The sequence below is a fragment of the Sporobolomyces salmoneus genome (genome assembly GCF_050403485.1).
Source record: "Sporobolomyces salmoneus JCM6883 DNA, S_salmoneus_JCM6883_v1_ctg44, whole genome shotgun sequence".
NCBI lineage: Eukaryota > Fungi > Basidiomycota > Microbotryomycetes > Sporidiobolales > Sporidiobolaceae > Sporobolomyces > Sporobolomyces salmoneus.
In genome coordinates, this window is record NW_027481119.1 from 117,106 (window position 1) to 139,687 (window position 22,582).

General features: G+C 51.5%; 8 protein-coding genes across 8 annotated transcripts; 2 read left to right on the forward strand and 6 right to left on the reverse strand.

Annotated features, from left to right (window-relative positions):
• Positions 1-168: 168 nt before the first annotated feature.
• Positions 169-1,181, reverse strand: JCM6883_003248 (uncharacterized protein; the record flags this gene model as incomplete). The annotated part of the gene is made up of 5 exons (XM_076633795.1): positions 169-306; positions 377-466; positions 537-773; positions 866-1,042; positions 1,161-1,181. The coding sequence occupies 5 exons, from the start codon at positions 1,179-1,181 to the stop codon at positions 169-171; spliced, it is 663 nt and encodes a 220-aa protein (XP_076486260.1).
• A 2,949-nt stretch (positions 1,182-4,130) lies between these two features.
• Positions 4,131-6,174, reverse strand: JCM6883_003249 (elongation factor 1-alpha; the record flags this gene model as incomplete). Its single annotated transcript, XM_076633796.1, has 9 exons — positions 4,131-4,211; positions 4,277-4,311; positions 4,404-4,450; positions 4,519-4,646; positions 4,727-5,569; positions 5,646-5,743; positions 5,822-5,850; positions 5,940-6,024; positions 6,135-6,174. The coding sequence occupies 9 exons, from the start codon at positions 6,172-6,174 to the stop codon at positions 4,131-4,133; spliced, it is 1,386 nt and encodes a 461-aa protein (XP_076486261.1).
• Positions 6,175-6,911: 737 nt separating this feature from the next.
• JCM6883_003250 (cold shock domain-containing protein) lies at positions 6,912-8,626 on the reverse strand (the record flags this gene model as incomplete). The annotated part of the gene is made up of 6 exons (XM_076633797.1): positions 6,912-7,459; positions 7,523-7,744; positions 7,811-7,883; positions 7,960-8,027; positions 8,090-8,140; positions 8,215-8,626. The coding sequence occupies 6 exons, from the start codon at positions 8,624-8,626 to the stop codon at positions 6,912-6,914; spliced, it is 1,374 nt and encodes a 457-aa protein (XP_076486262.1).
• An 853-nt stretch (positions 8,627-9,479) lies between these two features.
• On the forward strand, positions 9,480-11,335 carry JCM6883_003251 (WD40 repeat domain-containing protein; the record flags this gene model as incomplete). Its single annotated transcript, XM_076633798.1, has 9 exons — positions 9,480-9,674; positions 9,784-9,903; positions 9,984-10,096; positions 10,190-10,337; positions 10,418-10,495; positions 10,573-10,691; positions 10,776-11,014; positions 11,128-11,186; positions 11,279-11,335. 9 exons carry the CDS (start codon positions 9,480-9,482, stop codon positions 11,333-11,335), a joined length of 1,128 nt encoding a protein of 375 aa, XP_076486263.1.
• Positions 11,336-11,618: 283 nt separating this feature from the next.
• On the forward strand, positions 11,619-16,375 carry JCM6883_003252 (uncharacterized protein; the record flags this gene model as incomplete). Its single annotated transcript, XM_076633799.1, has 11 exons — positions 11,619-12,430; positions 12,499-12,744; positions 12,810-12,915; positions 12,986-13,285; positions 13,343-13,396; positions 13,460-13,539; positions 13,614-13,851; positions 13,927-14,076; positions 14,143-14,469; positions 14,541-15,767; positions 15,827-16,375. The coding sequence occupies 11 exons, from the start codon at positions 11,619-11,621 to the stop codon at positions 16,373-16,375; spliced, it is 4,089 nt and encodes a 1,362-aa protein (XP_076486264.1).
• Positions 16,376-16,563: 188 nt separating this feature from the next.
• On the reverse strand, positions 16,564-17,756 carry RPC25 (DNA-directed RNA polymerase III subunit RPC25; the record flags this gene model as incomplete). Its single annotated transcript, XM_076633800.1, has 7 exons — positions 16,564-16,635; positions 16,712-17,000; positions 17,095-17,158; positions 17,223-17,309; positions 17,377-17,473; positions 17,542-17,628; positions 17,733-17,756. The coding sequence occupies 7 exons, from the start codon at positions 17,754-17,756 to the stop codon at positions 16,564-16,566; spliced, it is 720 nt and encodes a 239-aa protein (XP_076486265.1).
• A 267-nt stretch (positions 17,757-18,023) lies between these two features.
• Positions 18,024-19,010, reverse strand: JCM6883_003254 (uncharacterized protein; the record flags this gene model as incomplete). Its single annotated transcript, XM_076633801.1, has 2 exons — positions 18,024-18,651; positions 18,721-19,010. The coding sequence occupies 2 exons, from the start codon at positions 19,008-19,010 to the stop codon at positions 18,024-18,026; spliced, it is 918 nt and encodes a 305-aa protein (XP_076486266.1).
• A 2,783-nt stretch (positions 19,011-21,793) lies between these two features.
• JCM6883_003255 (uncharacterized protein) lies at positions 21,794-22,319 on the reverse strand (the record flags this gene model as incomplete). Its single annotated transcript, XM_076633802.1, has 2 exons — positions 21,794-22,076; positions 22,159-22,319. 2 exons carry the CDS (start codon positions 22,317-22,319, stop codon positions 21,794-21,796), a joined length of 444 nt encoding a protein of 147 aa, XP_076486267.1.
• Between the last annotated feature and the right edge of the window lie 263 nt (positions 22,320-22,582).

The following is a 22,582-nucleotide window of genomic DNA, read 5'->3' on the forward strand; positions in this document are numbered from 1 at the left end:
GAAGTTAGATAAAGGAGAGCTAAGGGGTAACGAGGGGAATTCCGAAGACAAAATTAGTAGCTGGAGATGGAGAGAGAGCGAGGGTATAATCTGAAGCTGGTAAGAGAACGATGGAGACAGAGAAAGTAGAGAGAGAGGACAGTCCAACGAGAGACCGTGGAGAGAGCCTCAGAGACGGCTAGAGTATGGAGGAGGAGGAGACTGTTCAGCTCTAGACGAGTCGGACTCTTCGCTAGATGAGTCGGAAGAGTCGCTCGAATCGTCCGAAGAGTCGTCCGAAACGTCTGATGAAGGTTCTTCGGAAGTCTGGAAACAGGAGAGAGATCCAGAGTCAGCGGAGGAATTTGAGACCGAGTGAAGAGAAAGGAGAACTCACTCGTTTCTTTTTCTTCGGAGCTTCCTCGTCCGAAGAATCCGAAGAATCGGAAGAATCGAAAGAATCGTCTGATGAAGATTCTTGAGAAGTCTGGAAACAGGAGAGAGATCCAGAGTCAGCGGAGGAATTTGAGACCGAGTGAAGAGAAAGGAGAACTCACTCGTTTCTTTTTCTTCGGAGCTTCCTCGTCCGAAGAATGCGAAGAATCGGAAGAATCGGAAGAATCGTCTGATGAAGATTCTTCGGAAGTCTGGAAACAGGAGAGAGATCCAGAGTCAGCGGAGGAATTTGAGACCGAGTGAAGAGAAAGGAAAACTACTCGTTTGCTCGTCGAAGCGACGGGAGCAACCGACTCCTCCTCCTCGTCGTTACCGGATTCGATGTCTTTGGCAATGACCTGGGTCGAATCGAACAGCAGCATAGAAGAGGTTAGTTGTGAGGTCGGTGCAAGAGAATTCCGAGGGGCAACGATTTAGAGGAACTACTCACAGCTTTGCCTTTCCCTTTCAAAGTCGAAGTCGACCCAGTACTCGACTCCAAGAGGGCGGGAGTGGAACCGGGAGGATCAATCTCTCCGTTACCCCGCGCGATCGCGTTCAGTTCCGCTTCAAGTTCTTCGCCGAGTTTCGTGACCTTGACAGCGAACCGTTGAATAGCCTCGACGGCCTAATCAGATGAATCAAGGATCAATGTCAGTTTTGTTGATTCGTTTGTTTGTTGATCGAGGCGGAGGGGGGGAAGTGGAGACGAAGGAGAGACAGAGGGGAAGGACCAGAGTACGTACCAGTTGAGACTTGTCGGTCATTGATACTTGCGGACGATGTGAAGAGGTCGAGATTTGATTGATCGAAAAGGGAGAAGGGTGACCAAAAGAGTAAAGAGTAGAGTCGGAAGGACCGGAGTCGGGAATTGAGAGATTTTCCACGTTTTCTTCATCGTCCTTCCCCTGAGGGCATACATTCTGCCCAGATGAAGCAGGTGAGTACAATCTCGAGTCCAGAGGGAGGAGCTGAACTAGACGGGTATGTCTGACTTACCGTGTTTCATAGCTGGGAGCTGACAGGGATTGAGCCAGAGAAGAGGAAACGGTCCGGAAGTGCTTGCGAGAAACATCGCTTTAGGCGGGTTGTCCTTTGCTTTTGCCTTGTTGCACCTCCCGTCGAGCTGTGTGGCAGAAAGGTGGTTCTAGGTTGTGTCAGCGTCAGAAGGAAACGAGAACAGCAGTCAGCGGCGAAGGTGAAAAGGGAAACAAACTCACGACAGAACAGAGCTCAACTGTTGTTAAGCACGGCGACCACCTCGCCCGTCTCCGTCGAGGCGTCAAGACACATGCACGCCATGAAACGTAGGAGTTCTCGAATAGCTTGTTGTTGCGCATCCCTAATTCTGGTTCATTCGTGAATTGCAGTTCACATCGTCTCCCCTTTCGATTCCTACTAACATCCTACATTCGTCCATCGTTGAGTCATACCTTCCCTCGTCTCGAAGTGGTCACAGAATGGAAGGGGTCGAGGAGAGAGCGAGGGGTGATTCGATTTACATTTGGCGTACTGTCGCGTTTCGTTGTCGAGAGTGAGGGTAACGTCGAATGTTTCGCAGCCTCGTGAAAGTATCGAAGGTTGTATTCGGTCGCAAGAGTATTGGCGAAAAGAGGCGCTTTGGAAAGTGGTGTTTGTTGGGGAGAAACGAGTTTGCTCGGAAATCCTCACTTTCTCTCTTTCCTCTCGGACTCACATGACGACATCTGTTTCTTTCCCTTCGACAGTCCATTGCTGCTCAGGCTGTAGCGGTTAACGACAATCAGCGGGACTGGCCTCACTCGACATCGCTTTGGAACAGTTTTGATCAATCAAAGGTGGAAAGATGGGGAATCGCTCTAGCTCTGCGCGCTCAAGTGTGGGAAATGGAGTAAGCTTCTGGTGATAGTTGGGAACGACTTACGATGTACAGTGAACTTCGGGACGATCGTGGACTACCCCGACTCGACTCGACTCGATTCGATGTGCCAACCTCTCGATCTCGTGAGTTCGCTACTCTCCCGTACTCGTCCGAGCATAGGGCCGTTACTTATACGAGACTCTACCGGCTCTGACGAGTTGCCGCTCGTCAGCTCACTTCGCCAAACGATATGTCGAACTCTCTCTCAATTTTCATTTTCCTTCGAACGTCTGTTGCGTGGTCCTTGCCCTATTGCCGACCAGTTCCTTGTTCCCGAACGCGACTCGCAGCTTCTCCGTCTACTGCAACCCCAGCCGGCGAATCGAGGGAGGATCCGCTAAGTCCCAGCAACAAAAATCGGAAATCAGCCTCTCGCAAAGTAGTTCGCATTGCTCTTGAGTTGACCTGGCTCAGTCGATGTCGTCTTGCGCTGTCGAGCTGTATCCAGACGCCGGAAGCGAGCTGCGGTAACTGGCGACTAAGACATGATCGAGCGTGAGCGAGGAACTCAATCTTTTGAAATGCTGATCGTTGCTCGGTACGTATCCTTCTCGCATTACTCACTTCATATTGCTGTATACTGACTCCGAGTGTCTCGAATGACGAGCAGGAGGCGTTACCTGAATCGTTCGCGATGTATCTCTTCGGTTCCTTTCATCCTCTCGTTCTCCCTTTCTACTCGCCTCCTGTACCGTGTCGACCCTTTTCCTGCAATACCATTCGTACATCATGCTCCTATCCTCACCTTCGCCCCGCTAGACTCGAGCCTCGCTGGTCAGAGCGGAGAATTTCGCCCGAACGGTGCTCTGATCTCCCGATTCGCGAGCGAGCGAGCCGGAGAATCCCGCCGTAACAGGATTGTATTACCTTCGCTCTCGTCTGGACACTCGTCCACCCTCTCCTCTCCGCTACCCGATTCAGCTCACCAAGGGTGGATTCGTGCTCAACAAGTTCGCACGGCATCGAAAAATTCGAAAACCTCTCGCAAAGTCTCAGGCGCCCGCTTCTCGGCTGTCTCGCTGCAACCCTTCGGTCGACACGCCCCTCAAGTTGTATGTAGAGCTGTCTCTGCGACATGAGCTCGAGATTCGATGGAAAACGAGCGCGGGCAAAATTCGCGAGTCGTCCAGCTACTGCTTCATCCGAAGCAGCATCCATAGCGCACTTCTCACATTCTAATGTGCGAGAGGATCAATTTGCGAGAGGATCAACAGTCTAAGCACTCGAGGTGAGGCGAAGATCTTCACGCCTTACTCGCTCGTTGTAGCCGACTCTCTCGTTTCCGCTCGGTGCGAGATCCTCCACGATTCGAGTTTCCGCAAGATTGTGACCGGTAGAGGCGGGAGGCATCGATCTCGCTCGTGTTTATCGACTGCTTCTGAGCATAGAAATTGGTAGCGAGCGAACGAAACCTTCGAGCTGAGAAACTGGAGGCGGGAGTTTTCGATTTCGCTCAAACTAGCTGAACAGCCTCGATGACGATGACGCGGAAGATTCGCTGTCGAGCCAAGCGCTGCGTCTCAGAGAAGCGGTCTCGTGCGAGAGGCGAGTAGCGAAGCTCTACTGTAGGCAGCCACGAATGCGGGACAAAGCGAAACAAGAGAGTCGCAAAGTTTTCGATTCGTACAAGTCTCTCAGGGCAACTAGTCGACAACTCTCTCGAGTCGAGGAGGGACAACAGGGTGCTTCTCTCTTAATGCTCGCGAGAAGGTTCACGATGGGAAAAAGAACATGTTGCGAAAAAAAAAGAGGGGAAGAGAGTAGGGGGAAAACAAAACACTACGAATCAAGCGACGACGACGACGACTCCACCGCTTTACTTCTTCTTGGCACCGGCCTTCTCGGCAGCCTTGGTAACCTTTCCACCCTTTCCGTCGGTCTTCTCGACGGCCTTGATCTGTTGAAGAGAGAAAAGGAGTTAGCGACGGAACGATTTTGAGAACTTGAAGAAATGAAACTTGCAACTCCAACAGCCACTGTTTGCCTCATGTCACGGACTAGAGGTAGAGAGAGAAGAGGGAGAGGAGAGAGGTAGAGTCAGTAAAGGTGAAAGAAGAAGAAAAAGATCCCCCAAGTCGAGAAAACTCACCAGCGAAACGTCCGAGGGGAGGGTATTCAGAGAAGGACTCGACACACCTATCGACGATCGCGAGAGTAGTCAGTATCGAGTGCGAAGGGGAACGAGAGAGAAGAGGGAGACGTACATGGGCTTCGAGGGAATCATCTTGACGATGGCGGCATCTCCCGACTTGATGAACTTGGGGAGGTCCTCAACCGATTTACCGGTACGACGGTCGATCTTCTCGAGGAGAGTGTCGAACTTGCAGGCAATCTACGAACGAGAACGAGAAGAGAGGAGTCAGTCGAAAGAAAACAAGAAGAAAACTCCCGAAAAGAGAAGGGAAGACTAACGTGAGCGGTGTGGCAATCGAGGACGGGCGCGTAACCGTTTCCGATTTGACCAGGGTGGTTCATGACGATGACTTGAGCCTTGAAGGAAGCGGCCTCCTTGGGGGGGTCGTTCTTCGAGTCACCGCAAACGTTTCCACGACGAATGTCCTTGACGGAAACGTTCTTGATGTTGAAACCGACGTTGTCTCCGGGAAGACCAGCCTCGAGTTGCTCGTGGTGCATCTCGACCGACTTGACTTCAGTGGTGACGTTCGCAGGAGCGAAAGTGACGACCATACCGGCCTTGATGGTTCCGGTTTCGACACGTCCGACGGGAACTGTTCCGATACCTCCAATCTTGTAGACATCTTGGAGGGGGAGACGGAGGGGCTTGTCGGTAGGGCGCGAAGGAGGTTCGATGGCGTCGATGGCGTCGAGGAGAGTTTGTCCCTTGACTTCACCAGACTTGGTGTCCTTCTTCCATCCCTTGTACCATCCCATGTTGGTAGTGGGCTCGATCATGTTGTCTCCGTGCCATCCCGAGATGGGGACGAAGGGGACGTTCTTGGGGTTGAATCCGACCTTCTTGATGAAGTTGGAAGTCTCCTTGATGATCTCCTCGTAACGAGCCTCGGAGTACTTGGCAGTGTCCATCTTGTTGATGGCGACGATGAGTTGACGAACACCGAGGGTGAAGGCGAGGAGGGCGTGTTCACGGGTTTGTCCATCCTTGGAGATACCGGCTTCGAACTCTCCAGTTCCGGCGGCGATGATGAGGATGGCGCAATCGGCTTGCGAGGTACCAGTGATCATGTTCTTGATGAAGTCACGGTGACCAGGAGCATCGATAACGGTGATCATGTACTAGAATGCGAGCGGGAGAAGAGAGAGTCAGCTCGAAAAGACCAACGACGACGACGAAGAGGGAGAGGGGGCTTACCTTGGGAGTCTCGAACTTCCAGAGAGCGATATCGATGGTGATACCACGCTCACGCTCAGCCTTGAGCTTGTCGAGAACCCAAGCGTACTTGAAGGAACCTATTAGTTTGAATCGATCACACACACGTCAGTCGGCTGAGAAAAAAGTGATGAAAAAACAGAGGGAAGAGGACGTACCCTTTCCGAGCTCGGCGGCTTCCTTCTCGCTGTTTGATCCAGGTGCATCAGAGACTGAAGGGAGAGGCAGGAGAGGGAAGAGGGAGAGGAGAGGTGGGAGGGGTGACGAGGTACTTACAACTTCTCGATGGTACGCTTGTCGATACCTCCGCACTTGTAGATCAAGTGACCGGTGGTGGTTGATTTACCAGAATCGACGTGTCCTATATCGCACAAGGGAGGGAGGGGAGAGGCGGAGGGTCAGCCCGGAAAAAAGTCGAAAAAATGGGGGCAGAGGTGGCCAGAGGATGAGCGAGAGAGGTGGATTGCTTACCGATAACGACGACGTTAACGTGTCCCTTTTCTTTTCCCATTGTGAAGTAGAGTAAGTGTAGAAGTGAGGAGGAGGAGCGGTGACTAAAAAGTGAAGAGAAAAAGAGAGAGAAAAGTTCCTCGACCCTTTTCCCGTCAATCTCTCTCGCCTCAAAATTTTCCCTCCCGCGCGCGCGCTGTCTCGCCTCCTCTCTCGATCCTCTCTCTCTCGAACAAATTTCTATACTTCCCCTTGAATAAACCGAACAAAGCTGTCTTCGTTTTTTTTTCGCCTCTCGTCTCAACCTCACACTCTGAATTCTAGTGCTTAGTCTCGTCGCTCAGCTGCAATTTCACCGTTCTGCTCTCGCTCATTGGCTAGTCCTCCTCTCTCGGTTGTCGGTTTGCCACTTTTAACCTCCTCGATCTTGAAACTTTTTCCTACCAACTTCGACTTTCCTCGCTTTTACCCCGCTTCTCGATCTTCACCTCGCTCAAGGTGGCTTGCGCGTACTCGACTCGACTCGACACTGTACACTGTATGCATTCGCTTGCCACTCTCGTCCCCGAACGCAAGAAGAAACGTCAACGATTCCGTCAATAATACAAGGGATAGTGAAAATCACTACGAAGCACAACAGTTCCTTTTCTTCCAACTTCGAGCACAGTAAAGTAAGAGTAGTCACAATTCGATATACGATAGATACATGTCATTCTCCAATTTCCCTTCCGTCGCTCGATATGAAAATGTCCGTTGAAAGTCGCAAACGAAACGAAAATCGAGAATTGACGCCGCGAATCAGCTCGCTCTCGACGAGATTGGATATCCCATAGCTGCTGAGCGTAACTCCTCCGTCTGACCCGGGGCGCCGTTAACGTTGTAGAACGACTCGGATCCGAAAGAATCGACCATCATCGACGAAGGTTTCGAGTTCGCAATCGTCGAATGATTCGGTTGTTGAATCGACGAAATTGGGTAAGCTGAGTTGTTCTCCGGAGGGAGGAGGGGTCGTTGTTCGAGAGGATTCATCGTCGTCGCGGGAGGAGGGAGTGGCGGAGGGGGAAATTGGCTCGATTGAACGAGAAAGGGGTTCATTGGATCGACGTTCTGAGGAGGTGGATAATAGCCCATAGGCGGGGGAGGAGCGCCAGAAGGCAGCGGAGGAGGAGGAGGGTAATAAGTTGGAGCTTGATTCGGATCATGCTGAGGGAAATAGAGAGGTTGATGCATTCCTGGGTACATCATCATTGGTGTCGTCGGCGTCGCAGGGAGAGGGTAGTAGTGAGGGGTTTGTGGAGTTGCGGGAAGCTGGGAGGACGCTTGTGAGGGAGGGGAAGAGAGGTTCGCTAATGGAAAAGGAAGTCTTAGTCAGTTGCGTATTCGTTCGAGTCGAGGCGTTGAGCACGCACAGTAGTTATCCCTCGGGGAGGTCATGCCCATCGGTCTGAAGTCAGAGTTCCCTCGACCGGATCCTGATCGAGGGCCATGTTGCGAATTCCTGTCGAACCGAGTCGTTTTCGCCGTTCCACCTCGAAACTCGAGGTTCGAAGAATGATGCAGGCCCGATCGGGGGAAGGTGTATAGACTCCGAGTCGAGTTCGTTGAAGGTGAGGTACCGATACAAGGACCTCCTGTGGAAGACTCGAGCGATATCAGCGCAGTTCAAGAATGAGAATTGAGAGGAGAGAAGGGCGAACCGTCTGGACCTGTAACATCTTGAGCCTGCCACCCTTTAGGACCTTGAGTTACATAGTAAGACACTTCTTCCCCCTGCGTAGCCGGACATCACGAGATGAGCTCGATTTCGGGCGAACGAGTTGGAAAAAAGAGAAGATTTTGAGCTTACCTCGAGTAAAGACTTGAACGCCCTCGATCCTCCCTGTACCGATTGAATCGCAGTGTAGTGAACAAACACTATGTCGTACAAGTCATCAGCTCTCTCGAACCGAGCACAAAAGGAACGAAAGACTTCAAACCTTCTGCATTCCCGAGCTCTTCAGCATCATGATCGAAAATGAACCCGAATCCTTCGGACCCAACCCTCACAGTATATATCAGCTCTCGCTTCCTCCTCCTCGGTCTTATTCAAGTTTTGACTCACCTTTCGAAGCGTTGAAGAACTTGGTAGTCCCCTGCCTACGTTTCCCTGTCTCTCCTCCTCCCGACGGTCCGGCTGTTCTTCCACCAGACAGATCCTCATAACCTAGTAGCCCTAATGCACTCATCTGGAGCTCGAGAGGCTCGGAGGACTCGAGCTTTCCATCGGGATTAGGTGGTGGGGAAGCCTGAGGAAGAGGGGGAAGATCCTCGGTTGTAGCCTTGCGAGCGGGTGTAGATGCTGTAGCTGAAGTATGGCGGTCATTGTTCGAGTCAGAGGGTCGAGCGGGATTGTGATCGGATGTTGAATGGTGAGAGAGAGCTGATGAGGTCGGCGACGAAGCATTTGAACCTTCGGGCTGAGCATCACCGGTTGTTGGACTGCTCGTTGTAGAGCCCGATAGCTCTTGAGCCATTGAGGCAGTGACCGGAGATAGTTGATCGTGATGAACCAGAGAGAGAGCGCAAGGTTCGAGCGTTTCTTTCGCAATTTGCAAGAGTCGGAATTCCTTTTATGGACATCTTTCCATACTCTTGTTCCGAAGTTAGTTCCACAATCTGAGACCATCGAGTACGCACGAAAAGTCCGCGTGAGGGAGGGGTCAGGGTCGAGGGTAGTCCGAGTCGCCTTTGAATCTGTTTCGCAAGTTCGCTGGCTTTGCGGAACTCGCAATCAAGCAGAACGACGGGGATTGACGACTTACAGTGGAGGAGACTACTCAATGACCCTGGCATCTCTTGCAAAGGCGCTTGCGACTCGCAAAATCGACGTCTTGTTGCAGCGCTCCGGTGCGAAACTGGGTCTTTCGTCTTGTCTTCACTGGTTCTCGTTCGAAGCATTCATGGTAGTCAACTTCTGGTAGTATAACAGAGACTCGAGAGACCCTTTGGTGAGCTCGAGACAAAAGTTCGTTTCTCTCTTTCGCTTCGATACCCATCTCCTCACCTCTTCACTTCGCCTACCTCTTTCGACAGTCGACTACTCAGACCTTTGCACTCTCAGCTATTCCTCGACCCATCACTTCTCTTCTCTCTCATTCTCCCCACCTCGACACTCTACCCGCCCTTCGATCTCGCAAAGCCTACACTCGCTCGCAAGTAGAGTGTAGAATCCTGTCTATTGACGCACGCACGGTGAGCGCTTCCCTGTCCCACTGTTCTCATTGAGGGATCTCATCTCATCATGTTTGTATCTCCCTCCCTTCCACAGCTGCGCAGGCACTCCAATAATCGCGTAGTAGCATCTGAACAACACTCTATTTCGTAGCTATGCCCACAAGAACCCCCCTCCCAGCGACCGCTCACCTCCCACCTCAAACGACTCACCCAGCGTCTCAAACCCAATCCTCTGCCGCTGCCGATGCACTCAGCGTCATTCTCGTCACGGGGAGCTATGATGGGACCGTGAGGTATTGGGAAGCTTGGTCAGGGATTTGTAGTAGGACGATTCAGACTCAAGATCACGTGAGTTCTTCTCTCTCTCTCGCTTTCACGCTCTCTACCCGCTGCGTACAGCACTCAGAAAAAGAGAGCGAACGCCGAGTGATGTGCTGATCTGTTCCGTATGCTGCAGCAACCGAACAAACTTGCGATTTCTCCTGATAAACGATTCCTCGCCGTCGCTGGAGTCGGAACCGTCAAACTTTACGATATCCCTACTAGCGCAGCTGCTAGTTCAGCAAACGTTGGACCTGTAAGTCACTGGGCTCTACTCTCTCTCAGACAGCCATGAGATTGACCGCGGTTGAACGAAATTTCGTGCTCTTGTTTCAGCTCGTTACTCTGACGGGTCATTCGGCGAACGTGACGAGTTTGGCATGGCATGCCGAAGCGAAATGGTTAGTGAGTGGTAGTGAGGACGGTAGTGTAAAGATTTGGGATATTCGGTAAGCTCTCGCTCTCCCTCCTCGCTGTCTTTCTTTCCTTACTTCGAGCGATTCGTTCTTCCTGACCTCGCTTCGTTTCAAACGTATGATCAGAACGGCAACACCACAACGAAACTATGCTCATCTCGCACCAGTGAACGATCTAGCCTTACATTCGAATCAAGGAGAATTGATCTCTTGCGATCAAAACGGCGCGATCAAGATTTGGGACTTGGGAGGAGATTGCTGTAGTCATGAATTGGTACGTTTCTCGGTCTCTCTGAGCTGAGCTGTGCCGAAGAGTACACTCAACTGAAAGACGTCAAATTGGGAATCGTTTAGCTACCGGAGGAAGACGTACCAATGAGATCTGTGTCGATCGCTTCGGATGGGTCGGCGCTCGTCGCTGGGAACCATAAGGTACGTTCAACTGAGCTCTCTCGTCTCACGTTTGCGTTCATCCTAGAACGCGCGCTAAATCTGTTTCTGGTTCGCAGGGAGTTGTGTACGTTTGGACGATTCAACCCGGTTTGACGTTTACGGATCTACAACCCAAGACGAAGTTCCAAGCTCATTCGAGGTATCTGATCAAAGTTCTCGTTTCTCCCGATACAAAGTCGGTTCTTTCTCCCTTTTCTCCCCGTCTCTCGACTCGACCGCCCTCTGACATTTACTAACGATCTTCTCTGACGGTTCATAGACAACTCGCGACCTGTTCCGCCGATACGACCATCAAAATCTGGACCCCTACTCTCCCTCCCTCCTCGCCTTCATCTTCTCCTCAATCTCCCGCGAATCCCGCTACCGCTACAGTAGGTGCGTACGCTAGAGGAGGGATCGCGGAGGGGACGGGGTATCAACTCGATAAGGTGTTGCAAGGGCATCAGCGGTGGGTGTGGGATATGGCTTATTCGGCGGATTCGGCTTATCTCGTTTCGGGTACGTTCGCTCGCCTTTTCTCATTCGATTCGTGGGGGCATGCGTGCGGAGGATGGGATCATAGATGGACGAATGAAACTGACGAGATTCGAGAGTGATTCCTGTCGAAACAGCGAGTTCGGATCATACCGCGAGATTATGGGAGTTAGCGAGTGGGACAACGGTGCGGCAGGTAAGTCTCCCTTTCGAACTCTTCGTTCTCGTTACGATTGTACTACGCTCTTCGACACCAGAGGGCTGATGAACCCTGCTCTCGCAAATTAGTACTCGGCGCATCATAAAGCCTGCGTTTGTGTTGCTCTCAATGATAGCTCGTCGTAATCTCCTGTTGTTGAAACGAGCTCTAGCTTTCACCGTGATGTTGCTGGGTTGTATACATCATCAGAGTGTGCGTCGGACGGAGAGATTCGAGGAAAGCGGAGTCAGTCGACCTTGCGAGCGAAACATTTCTTCGACGACTATAATTTTTCGTTCTCTCTGCCTTGCCCGCAAGATGCTTCTGTATACGATAGTACAGCTACTGTAGGCTGGACAAGTAAGCTGTGCGAGAGACTTGCCCGCGAGTTTCATCTCACTTTCCTTCTCTCTCTTCTCGCATGCGGCAATGAACCCGTCACGACCCTCAACGCCGAGCGCCTCGACGCGTAAACCTTTCGGCAGTAGTTCCTCTTCCTCTCGCACTCCTTCTCGCGCGTCCAGTCGTCCCGCTTCCCCCGTAAAAGGTTCGACTCAATCTTCAATCAACAACCCGACTTCCCCTCGTCCTTCGAGACCTTCTTCCTCACTCGCTTTACAAGGTGGATCGAGAACTTCGGTGAATTCGATCATCGATGGGAGAACTAGTCCGATTAAGCGAGGAGGTTCGACCCCGAAAACGACAACAACAACAACAAGTTCGAGAAGAACTCGACCTCTTTCAACTACGACGCTAGGAGTAGGAGTAGGCACTTCGAATTCGAGTATCAACTCGCAATCGAGTGCGCGAACCGAAGGAGGAGGAGGAGGAGGAAGTAGCTCTTCTCTCTCGAGACAACAACGAGAAGACACCATTCTCTCGGCTAGATCGAGCGATGCGAGTTGTTCCTATGGAGATACAACGGATGATGATCATGATGAACGAGAGGAGGAGGATGACAATAGACCGAGGAGGAAAGCTGGGTTTGGACCGATTCGAAGTTTTAAAAGAGGGAACGATACGGAGACGGAAACTGAGGGGGAAGGAGGATTCATGACCGCGGAAGAAGGAGCGTTGACGACTCCAGGAGGTGGAATCGGGGGAAATAGAATGAGAGGTTCGATCGTCGAAAGAAGCGAGGACGAGGATGGGAACGATAGTGCGACCGAAACTGAGACGGAAACCGAGGAGATTGATGAGGATAAGGATGGGAAGAAGGAGAACGTCGTCGTCTGTCTCAGGTAAGTCGGGTCCTTTCGTCGAGACTGGGAGTCGTCGATGAAGACGATTGTATTGCGCTCGTTTGCAGGGTCCGACCTACGAAATCGACCTCTTCCTCCTCTCAGATCTATACCTATCGTCCTTCACAAGCAACTCTAACTCTCGCGGCGACACACCCGACCTTGGTCAAGCGAGGAGGCAAAACTTCCGAAGAATACGATTTTCGATTCGACTTACTCCATGTTTCGCCTGATCCAACTTCGAAATTGTACGATCGAAAGATCCGACCAGTTGTAAAAGCTGCTCTGAACGGGTTCAACGGTACCGTCTTTGCGTAAGTCTCAACTTTCTCTCACACTCGAATAGCTCACACTGAAATTCTCTCCTCGTTATCGGCAGTTATGGTCAAACTGCATCAGGAAAGACTCATACGATGATGGGATCCCCTAACGAACCTGGTGTCATCCCCCTGGCGATCGATGAGCTGTTCAGTTACATTCACGAGGTTCGTCTTTTTCATTCCCGTGCTCGATTGCTCTCGTGTCTCACTCGCTCTGAAACCTTGATCGTTCTAGCAAAACACCGATCGAACCTACTCCCTCCGCGTTTCATTCCTCGAAATCTACAACGAACAACTTCGAGACCTCCTCTCTCCTCCAATTTCCTCTTCCTCCTCTTCCTCTTCGTCTTCTAGTCAAACGATCCCACGACAACCCGAAATCGTAGAAGGTGGAACGGTCAAGAATTTAGAAGAACGACCTGTATCGATGCCACAAGAAGTGTTGGAGGTGTTGAGGTCAGGGGAACAGAGGAGGAGAGTAGGACAGACGGATTGGAACGAGAGGAGTTCGAGGAGTCATTGCGTTTTCATCGTCGTGAGTCTCAACTGTTTAAACTTACCCAGGAATACTGACGCATGAGATGATGAGTAGACGATCGAAAGCATGTCGAAATATGAGAACGGTTCAGCGAGAACTTCGAAACTCGCAAGTCTCAATCATTCTCTTCTCATTTCAAGAGCATTCTACTAACACGAGATACGTACGTAGAACTTGATCGATCTCGCTGGAAGTGAATCGGCGACTGGCCAAGAGGAGAGGAGAAAAGAAGGGAGCTTTATCAACAAGTCGTTCGTCCTCTCTTGCTCTCTCCCTCGACATCTCTCGCCGTTGCTGACCTGTCCTATGTCGGTCCCCACTCTAGTCTTCTCACGCTCGGAACCGTTATCGGAAAACTCACCGAGCCACACAACTCGACGGCTCACATCCCGTACCGCGATTCGAAGCTCACTCGACTCTTGCAACCCGCCCTGTCGGGTAACTCTCGAGTCGCCGTCGTCTGTACGATCTCACCCGATATCGAACAAGCGACGGAAACGCTCAGTACGCTCAAATTCGCGAAGAGGGTTAAAATGGTAGTGACGAAAGCTGAACGTGGAGTCGTGAGTCTTTTCGAAAACTTTTCTTACTCTGAAGGCTAGCTCGCTTACAAAGTAATGGTGTTTCGTGATTCGCAGCTTTTGACGGATCAAATGATGCTCAAACAATACGCTGCTCAAGTCGAACGCCTTCAATCCCAGATCAAAAGTGTCGAAGGAGGTGATGTCGTTCGAGAACGAGATCTTGCTGCACGAAGAGCGGACGAAGCCGAACGTCGAGGGAAAGAGGTCAGTCGTCTTACAAGTTTGACTCAGGTTCCGCTCGCATCCGATTGACAGACGTTTTCTTGACAGGCTCGAGACGCCCTCGCCGAGAAGGAGCTCGAACTATCCCGACTCCGATCCCAACTCGCCCATACTCAATCCCTCATCCTAACCGGTCCCTCGCTCGAAGCGAACGCTCGTCGAGTTTCAGGGTCCGGTGCTTTCGCCGGATCTATGCTCAGTCCTTCGAGGTCGAGATCGCTCAATATGGGTGCGCCGGGGAGGAGAGACATGAGTGGGATTGGGATTGGATTGGGTACGCCGAGTCGGGAGGGAATGAGTTGGAGGAACGGGTTGAAGGAGAGTGAGTCGTCGGAGAACTTAAGGGAAGAGGAGGAAAAGCGTTTGAAGGAACAGGTATGCCGCTAACTCTGCTTCATCGCTCTGTAGAGCTTGTGACTGATTATCGAGTGTCGTTGGTCAAATAGGAATCGGCTCTCGCTCGACAACTGGAAGAGGCTAACGCTAAACTCGCCTCACTTTCATCGACCGAAACCGAACTCTCTACTCTCCGTACCCAACTTCAACAACTACAACGTTCCTCATCGCTCGCTCGACTCGACGCCGAAAAGTCAGCTCAAGCGAACGAAGATCGTAAAGGTCGAATTCGGGAACTCGAGAGCGAGTTGGCGACGATTCGGGAGACACTCCGACAGGTCGAAGTAGAAAGGGATCAACTCTCGGAGGAGATGTCAGCCCTTCGGTTATCACTCGACAGCCTCAAGCAGGAGAATCAGAAGATTATCGAGAATCTCGAAACGGTCGAAGGACGATTAGCTACAGCCGAGGAGAACTCTCAATCGAAGGATCTACAACTCACCGATCTTCAAATTACCTTGACCTCTGTCCAACATCAGCTCTCGAAGAAGGAGGCCGAATCGAAACTACCGGATCCGAAAGACGAAATGATCGCGTCTTTCGAACGACAAGTCGAATCAATCAAACGAGAACTCGCCGTAATCACTGCGGCGAAAGCGGAAGCCGTACAATCTGCTCTCGATGAGGCATCTGGAGTCAGGAAGGAACGAGATTTGGCGAAGAAGGCGGTCGAAGAAGCTGAACGACGAATACACGACATCGAGGAAATGGCCGAGCTCCAACTGAAACGTCACGAACTCGCCGAAGAACAGACGACGAAGGAGAAGGAAGCCGCTACCGCTGCTCTACAAGCTGAGATCGATCGACTGCAGGAGGACCTCGCCGCGAAAGTCAACCGAGTCGCTCAACTGGAACGAACGGTCGAAACCCTTGAGAACCTCGAAGCTCGTCGAAAGAAGTACGAAGCGGATCAGAGATCGGGATTGGACAAGCTCAAATCGAGGATGGAGGACATGCGAGCGAAATCTAGCGCGAACGCTTTCAGTCCACGACCTGCTCTCTCTTCGACTTCGACTACCTCTGTTCTGTCCTCTTCGACCAGCAGTCAATCATCCGACTCGAGTAATGAGAAGCAGCAACAAGTCGTCAAGGAACAACAAAAGCAAGTGAAAGAGCTTCAAGTGAGGAATGGCGAGTTGTTGGCTCGAGTTTCGGAACTTCAGCGATCTGTCGATGCGGGCATCGGCGAACGAGAGAAGCGAGTGATGGAGGGGAAGATCACGCAGCAGCAGTCAAAGATTGTCGAGACCGAAGCGAAGGCGGAAGATTGGCGACAGGTTAGTTCGTTCTTCAAGTGCGCTCGTCTCTTTACTGACGAATCACCTGGTCGACTCAGAAATACCTCGCTGCGCAACGCCTCCTCGACAAGCTGACGAGCAAGTCGCAAGTCGAGACCTCATCACTCACCATCGACTCCGAGAATCATCCTCCGACTCCCTTGTCCGAATTGAAACTTGTTTCCCCCTTCTCCCGCATGACCCTCTCTTCCTCCACCTCCTCGATGCGTCCCTCACTCAACTTTACTTCGACCTCTCTCGCTCGAGTACCCTCAACGACTTCTTCACGATCTGAACTATCTCCCCTCCCAGCTTCGCCTTCGCCTCCTCTCCAAAACTCTTCCTTCTGGACTCAAGGTCAGAAACCTCCTCCTCTTCCTTCGTCTCCTCATCAGCGTAAATCCGCAACGAAAGAACGCAACATTCGGAGGAAAACGATCGCGAAGGATCTCGTCAATTTGCAAGCGAGTAAAGTCGTCGATCAACGAAGAGAAGGGTGGGATAGTCCAAATGGTAGTCCGACCAAATCGGATCTAGAACGAGGGTCCTCGAAACGATCGTCGACTGATTTCTTCGGTGCGAGAGAGAGGAAGAGTTCGTGGGAGTGAGGAGGACGAGTTTTGTTCCTGATCTGTTTCTACTGATTTTTCGTTATTTCTTCTGTTGATTCTCTCTTATGTCTATCTATACTTTGCTCTCTTCTTGTCGGGTACCAGCTAGCCTGTTTGCCTTTGACTCTCTGATGAAAATCTTGTCTCGAATTCGTTTACTCGTTTCAACGATTCCGAGTTCTCAATCAGTCTTCTGCCATAGGTTCTGCTTCAGCCCACCACTCTATACACCCGGTACCTTCTTCCGTCATCGAGCACTGCAGGCGGAAAGAACCGAAAGAGAGTTAGCTCACTCGAGATCTCGGATTTCGCAATCCGTAGTCGGGGACTTACCAGCAGTCTATAAGGACTCTTTCCCTTCGCCGCGCCTCCAACCTCTTTCCCTGTAGCGTCCCCACCAGCTCCCGCCGGTGCACCATTCGCCAAGCCGCTGGCCGGCGCTCCGCTCGTTGGACTCGTATCGTCGAACAGCTCCTCCTCTACTCTGATTCGAATCCAATCGCGCTTCGAGATCGGTAGTCGTTGATCCGTCGGGATTTGATGGAGTTCTTGCTGGGATAGTTTCGTGTTGTTTGATTCGGGATCGAGAGGGACCCAGAAATATTCTCGCAAGTTTCCATCGCTGTCAGAACGAGCGAGCCATGGAGTCAGTCAGCGAGGTCACAGTTAGCGGTGATATCTCGAGGAGGTCAGAGAGGGAGGGAGATCGGACGTACAAACCACATTGATCAGGCAGCAGTGTAGGAGGAATGAGGATATCGTCGAAGAACCCAAGCGTAACTGTACCAAGGACCGCAAGAGTCAAGTTCGTCGTTTCCGTAACTTGAATCGAGCGGAAACGTACCGATGATTCCTTCCGAACCTTGACTTTTCACTTTTCCCAAAATCGCTTCTCCGATGTACGGTCTGAACATGATCAGCCGGAATTCGGCTACAGAGGATCCAGCACAGTATCAGCTACCTCTTTCCTCTATCTACGAGCTCATTGAAATGCTCACTCTGGTAGTAGAAGCACCCATCTCCGTATAAAACCGCTCCCTCTGTACAGCTCAGAATATCAAGCAAACTGATACAAAGACCGACTCCGGGTATCACCTACATCGAGGTTCGTGTCTACGTTAGCTCGTCGAGCGCAGAGCAGAGAAGGGAGAGCGAGAGCTGACCTTGTTTGAATATCGCCGATGAATCTCCTCCTTGATCGCCTCTGCTGGAGGTTTCGCAAAGTCACGAGGTTCTACTCGTATCGTGTCCTGATTTGGCCGGTTCACAGGTGCAGCGAGAGACAGAGGAGGGGAGAGTTTTCAGTTAAGAGATCAAACTCAAGGGCGGTAGCGGAACAGCCTGAGAGGCGTACCTTTTGGATGCAATAGGTAAACATGACCTTGAAGAAGCGATAGGCGAAAGTGCCGGAGGTCTAAGAGGTTTGGCGCGATAGTTCGGAAAAGTTGAAGGAAGACCTCGCTCGTTTCGCGACAAGACTGAGCTCACTCCAACCGCAAGCTCACTCTACTACTACAAGGACAGCGAAGTCAAAGTGTTATCACTCGCGATCAATCGGAAGGAGAACGCCAAAGTATTTCTAGTTTCACAACGCTTCAGAGCTTCAGCTTTGCTATTTCATCCTTCAGCACCCTCGCAACATCCGTTACCCCCTTCCCACCCGATTGGTACTGTCTGCCAACGCTCTTGCTACGCCTCCTGTCGAATGTCGCGCTTGTGCGCAGCGGAACTCTTCAGGAATCAGTTTTGGCGGCGGCGGAAGGTCGATATAGAAGTGCTTCTCCCGATTCCGGCAACCGTTCGATGGTCGTGGTCGATCAGGTCGTTGTGAGAGTCGACAAGGGATCCGGTGCGGACATTCGTCTTGCCATTTCCGCCTGTCGTCCTTTTTCCTCCCGAAACACTTCTCTCGATCCATGTTCTCTTGCCTTGATTCGACGACGAGATGTGTTGGAGAGAAACAGTGTCGATTCCCACAGAGATGTGATACGTCTTCGATTCCGATCCGATAGAGGGAGATTTCGTCCGGTTGAGTGAGCAGATACGCGAGTTGAGCGAGTTTAGGTTGAAACGAGGGTTTGTAGGTGAATGAGGGGGCTTCTGAGTGATATCGATACTTGATGACCTCCGCGAGATGTCCGAGGGTTAGCCTCTTGGTCGCTAAGAAGTGATATCGAGATGCGAGATTCTCCTGAGTTAACGGAGTGTTGCTGAGATTCACTGTCGGACGGTCGGAGCGAGACGATTCGTGAGATTTACTGGTGAATAGACATCTACAGGTGAAATTCACATCTCGAGTTAGCGAATTTCAGCGGAGAAAACGAGAAAGAAGCCTCGCTCACCCGTTTTCGACGTGAAGGTCTCGCCTATCTGTCGTGAACCTCCTGGCGAGCTTGGTCGAGAGAGCAGAGAATATGTTTCGAGGGAGTTGCCAAGCAGGGATGTTTTTGAGGTCGTTGAATTCCGTTCGTCCAATCGTGCGAGACGAATAGCGAGACGCTCCCGTTTTGCGACGTTTGACGGTTGTACTCGACTTGACGAAGGTAGAGGTCCTCTTGAGCGAATGAAGAATAGTTTGCGATTTGGAACTTTGTCGAGTCACCATCCTTGAATTCGGTAGTCGAGATCTCATTGCTCGAGTCGAAGGAGGAGAAGCAACAATGGATCAAAACAAACGGATTAGCGTTCTATCGACGTTCAAAGCTAGGAAACAGAAAAGTTTTCTTCGAGAAGAAAAAGCGGAGTTAACCTTTGATCGATCTTCTCGAATTGAATTGCGAATTCTTTTCCTCTTGATACCTCGACGAGCTCATGGAACTGGAAGAGAACTGTGATGTTTAGATTGCAAAGAGTGGTAGCTGTCCGAACGAGAGAAGGGAGGTCAGTTTGCGCTTCGAATCAGAACTTGAAGACAGGAAACGGTGAAGACGTACCTTGTTGACTCGGTTTTCCGTAAACTGCTTCCTCCATCTGTCTGAGTACGAAGCTCTCCATCTGCGTCCGAGCTTGAACAACGTACTCTGAGTACATTGGCGACGAGGTACGATAAGCCCTGGAAAGACTATCGATTCTTCGTTTCCGACACAAATAACCTTCCTGATTCCGATGGAGCGGTTCAGGAGCGGTGAAAGAGCATCCGATACCTCCGAGACCGCCGAAGGTTCATTCACGAGAGTTGATGATTGCCCAAAGGAAGATGGAGGATGAGTAGGTCGAGAGGAGTTTCGCCGACGACGGGTTAGATGAGCCGTCGAGCAAAATGGAACAAAGGGGACATGGTTTTGACGTCGGTGGCGACCAGTCGAGCCACAATCATCGACCGTTCTAGCTCGTTCGTTCGAAGCCTTGTCGTTCTGCTGCGTCCGGAATCGAAACGGCTCGAGATACCGTTCATGTCGTTGGAAGACCGATCGAGTTGTATACCAAGAGCCGCTGTTGTCGACTTGTCGAGATGCTACGAACCAGATAGAGGAAGGACGGTGAGATGGAATGGAGAAGTCGGAGAGAGAAATGAAGAAGTCGAAGGAAAGACGGAAGCAGGAGAGAGCGGAACAGACGTTGTCCACGGATACGATAGTGTTGGTAGTAACGAGATTTCGAGGTAGCTGCCGGCTCCCGATGATCGAGGTCGACGAACTGAGAATCGAAAGAAGTGATTTCGAAACCGTTACGAGGATCGTCGCATTCTCTTCTCCTGACATGCCTACTTCGACGCCGGCGACGTTGAGGTCAGACTGAGCGAGTAGAGTGAACGCTGTCGGAGTCAAGACCTCGACAGGTGTCGCTTCGAGAGTTTCCTTCAGCTGATCCGCCGTTTCAACCCCCTCTCTCGCCTCCTCGGAAACTTCCTCTTCGACGCTACTGTTCCTGGGTCCAGTCCAATCCCATTCATTCACGAGATGCGGCGAGTTGAGTCTGCCCATGCAGCTGTCCGTATCGAAGAATTCAAGATCGAGGCGAAGCAGGCGGAGACTGATGTGTTCCCGCTCCTCCCTGGTGACGATTGCTTGCCGTAGAGCCCTATGGCGACGGTGAAGGTCGGAGGCGTTTCGTGATGCTAGAGAGGTCGGAGGAGATCATGTCGTTGTTGAATGACGTCGAGTGCAAGTTTGTAGGGGCAGCGGGAGTGACAGGCAGCATGAGGGTGTCAGGAGTCGTCTGTAAGCTTCATGAAGGTCAGCTCACGTCGCCAAAGCCCGGCAGAGATCTCTACAAAGGGTCTCCACTGTTTCATCTCCGAAGGTGTGGTGAAGGAGAGAGATGGGGACTAACCTCGCTGCGGCTTTCTCTAGAGGTCTAGCTAGATCTCTAGTATGCTCTGCTGGGCGTTTGCTGGTCATTCTTTGGTGTCGATGGAGAAGTAGGGGAAAGTGAAAGGGAAGGAGAGAGCGCGATCGAGGAAGGGGTGAGGATTCGGGCGGACTGAAGTGGTCCCTTAGTGACGGCCAGGAGACTGTCAAACGAAGGTGCCTGAGGAGAAAGCCGGGTTGAACATGAGAGCATCGAAGTCGAGCTTCAAACTTGCGCGACTTTTCGAATCGAGACTCCTTCTGAATCGTATGCTCTCGTCTCATCTGTTTTCGAGCTGCGTCAATGTCTACATCTCGATCCCCAGATCGAACAATCTCGGTGCAGAAACGCTCTCACCGGTTTTGAGAGGAAAAGCGACTTCGCACAATTGAGCTTGACCCGACTTCGAGCCGCTCTCAAACGTCCTTTCTCGAGTGCTTCGTCGAACCCATACCCTCACCACTGTCGAAGGAGCGTTAGAGCTAGCTCCTCGTCATCTACGTCGAACGACGGAAAGAGCTCACCGAGGAGAAGAACTGCAAATTCGCTCTCGAAAACTTCAACCGCTCGAACCGAACTCAATGAAACCCAAGAGGGTGATAGTAGATAACATGATGCCCCGTTCCGAGCGGAAGTAGGCGAAGCGTAGTAAGAAGAAACAATAACAGAAATACGAGTACAAGAGACTCCTCTTGATCCACCGAGTCGCCGATCGAGCACTGTCAACAAGTACAACGGGGAGATTGACTACTGAGCCGCCCCTTTGCGACTATTTGCCGCATGGTGCTCACGAGCTTCCCTTAGGTTCTCGAGCGCATCCTTTCGTCTTGCTCTGATGCTTTCTTCCGATAGCGAGATCTCACGGCGCGCCTCATCCCTAACCTCGGAGAGAACGATATTCAGGAGCTGGAGTACAGGGCTGACGAAAGCGCGAGCGCAACATCAGCTGGTGAAAGAGATAGATTCAAATCGTAGCCGAAAAGAGAGGAACTTACTTCGAGGACATGAAACGAGGCTGAGCCATGGAGTCGGGGGTTGCTCCTATGAAGAGCGAAACGCAGATGCACTGGGTCAGCATCGAGAGAATCATCGAACGACGAGAGAATCATCGAACGAGCGCAAGAATTACGACCCACCTCCACTGACCGCGAAAAGTTCCGCTGTTGATTCGAGGCCGAGCGTCGACTTGAGCTCGGCCTCGACAGTGGGAAAAGCGGCCCGGAACACTACAACAGCGTAAGGTGAACCGCTGTGAAGCCATGCGAGTTCTTTGAGGAGTGATTGGACAAGTTTCGTGTCTTTCGCCTTGAGGTTGGAGATGCAGGAATCGGGTTGCACAGTGGCATCGGAAGAAGAAGAGGGAACGGAAGGGACAGTTGTAGCAGGAAGAGTAACGGTATTCGAAATGCTGCTCGCAAGTAAGAGCAAGTCAAAAGTCAGCAACGGAAGCTTGAATTTGAACCACGGACGGACAAGAAAGTCAGACTGACCTGGCGAGAGCGCGGTGTTTAACCTTGTTCCTCTTGTTCTTACCCTTTTTCTCCTTGTTCGCTGTCAACACCGGAACATCGTCAATTTTGCGTTTGAGGTTGGTATTCTCAGAGCCGGCAGTCGAGAAGACGAGGTCGCGTGCTTGCGAAAATGTAGGCATCTGCTGTAGGTCTTCCTCACTTGCGAGTGACAAACGATTGAGTGGGACGTTGGGTGATGCCGAGTAGATCAGGGAGAAGTGAGAGGAAGGAAAGAAAGAGCAATGTTCACCGAAACTTCTCGCAGGGAGACTTTGCTTGGTCAGACTCGATCGCATGTATTCATCAGGCCAACACTTACTCTGACTCGATTAAAGCTCTCTTGCGAGAGCAGCTAGCAGTCCAGGAGCATAGCGTCGACCGGAATTAGCAGAGCGAACTTCGC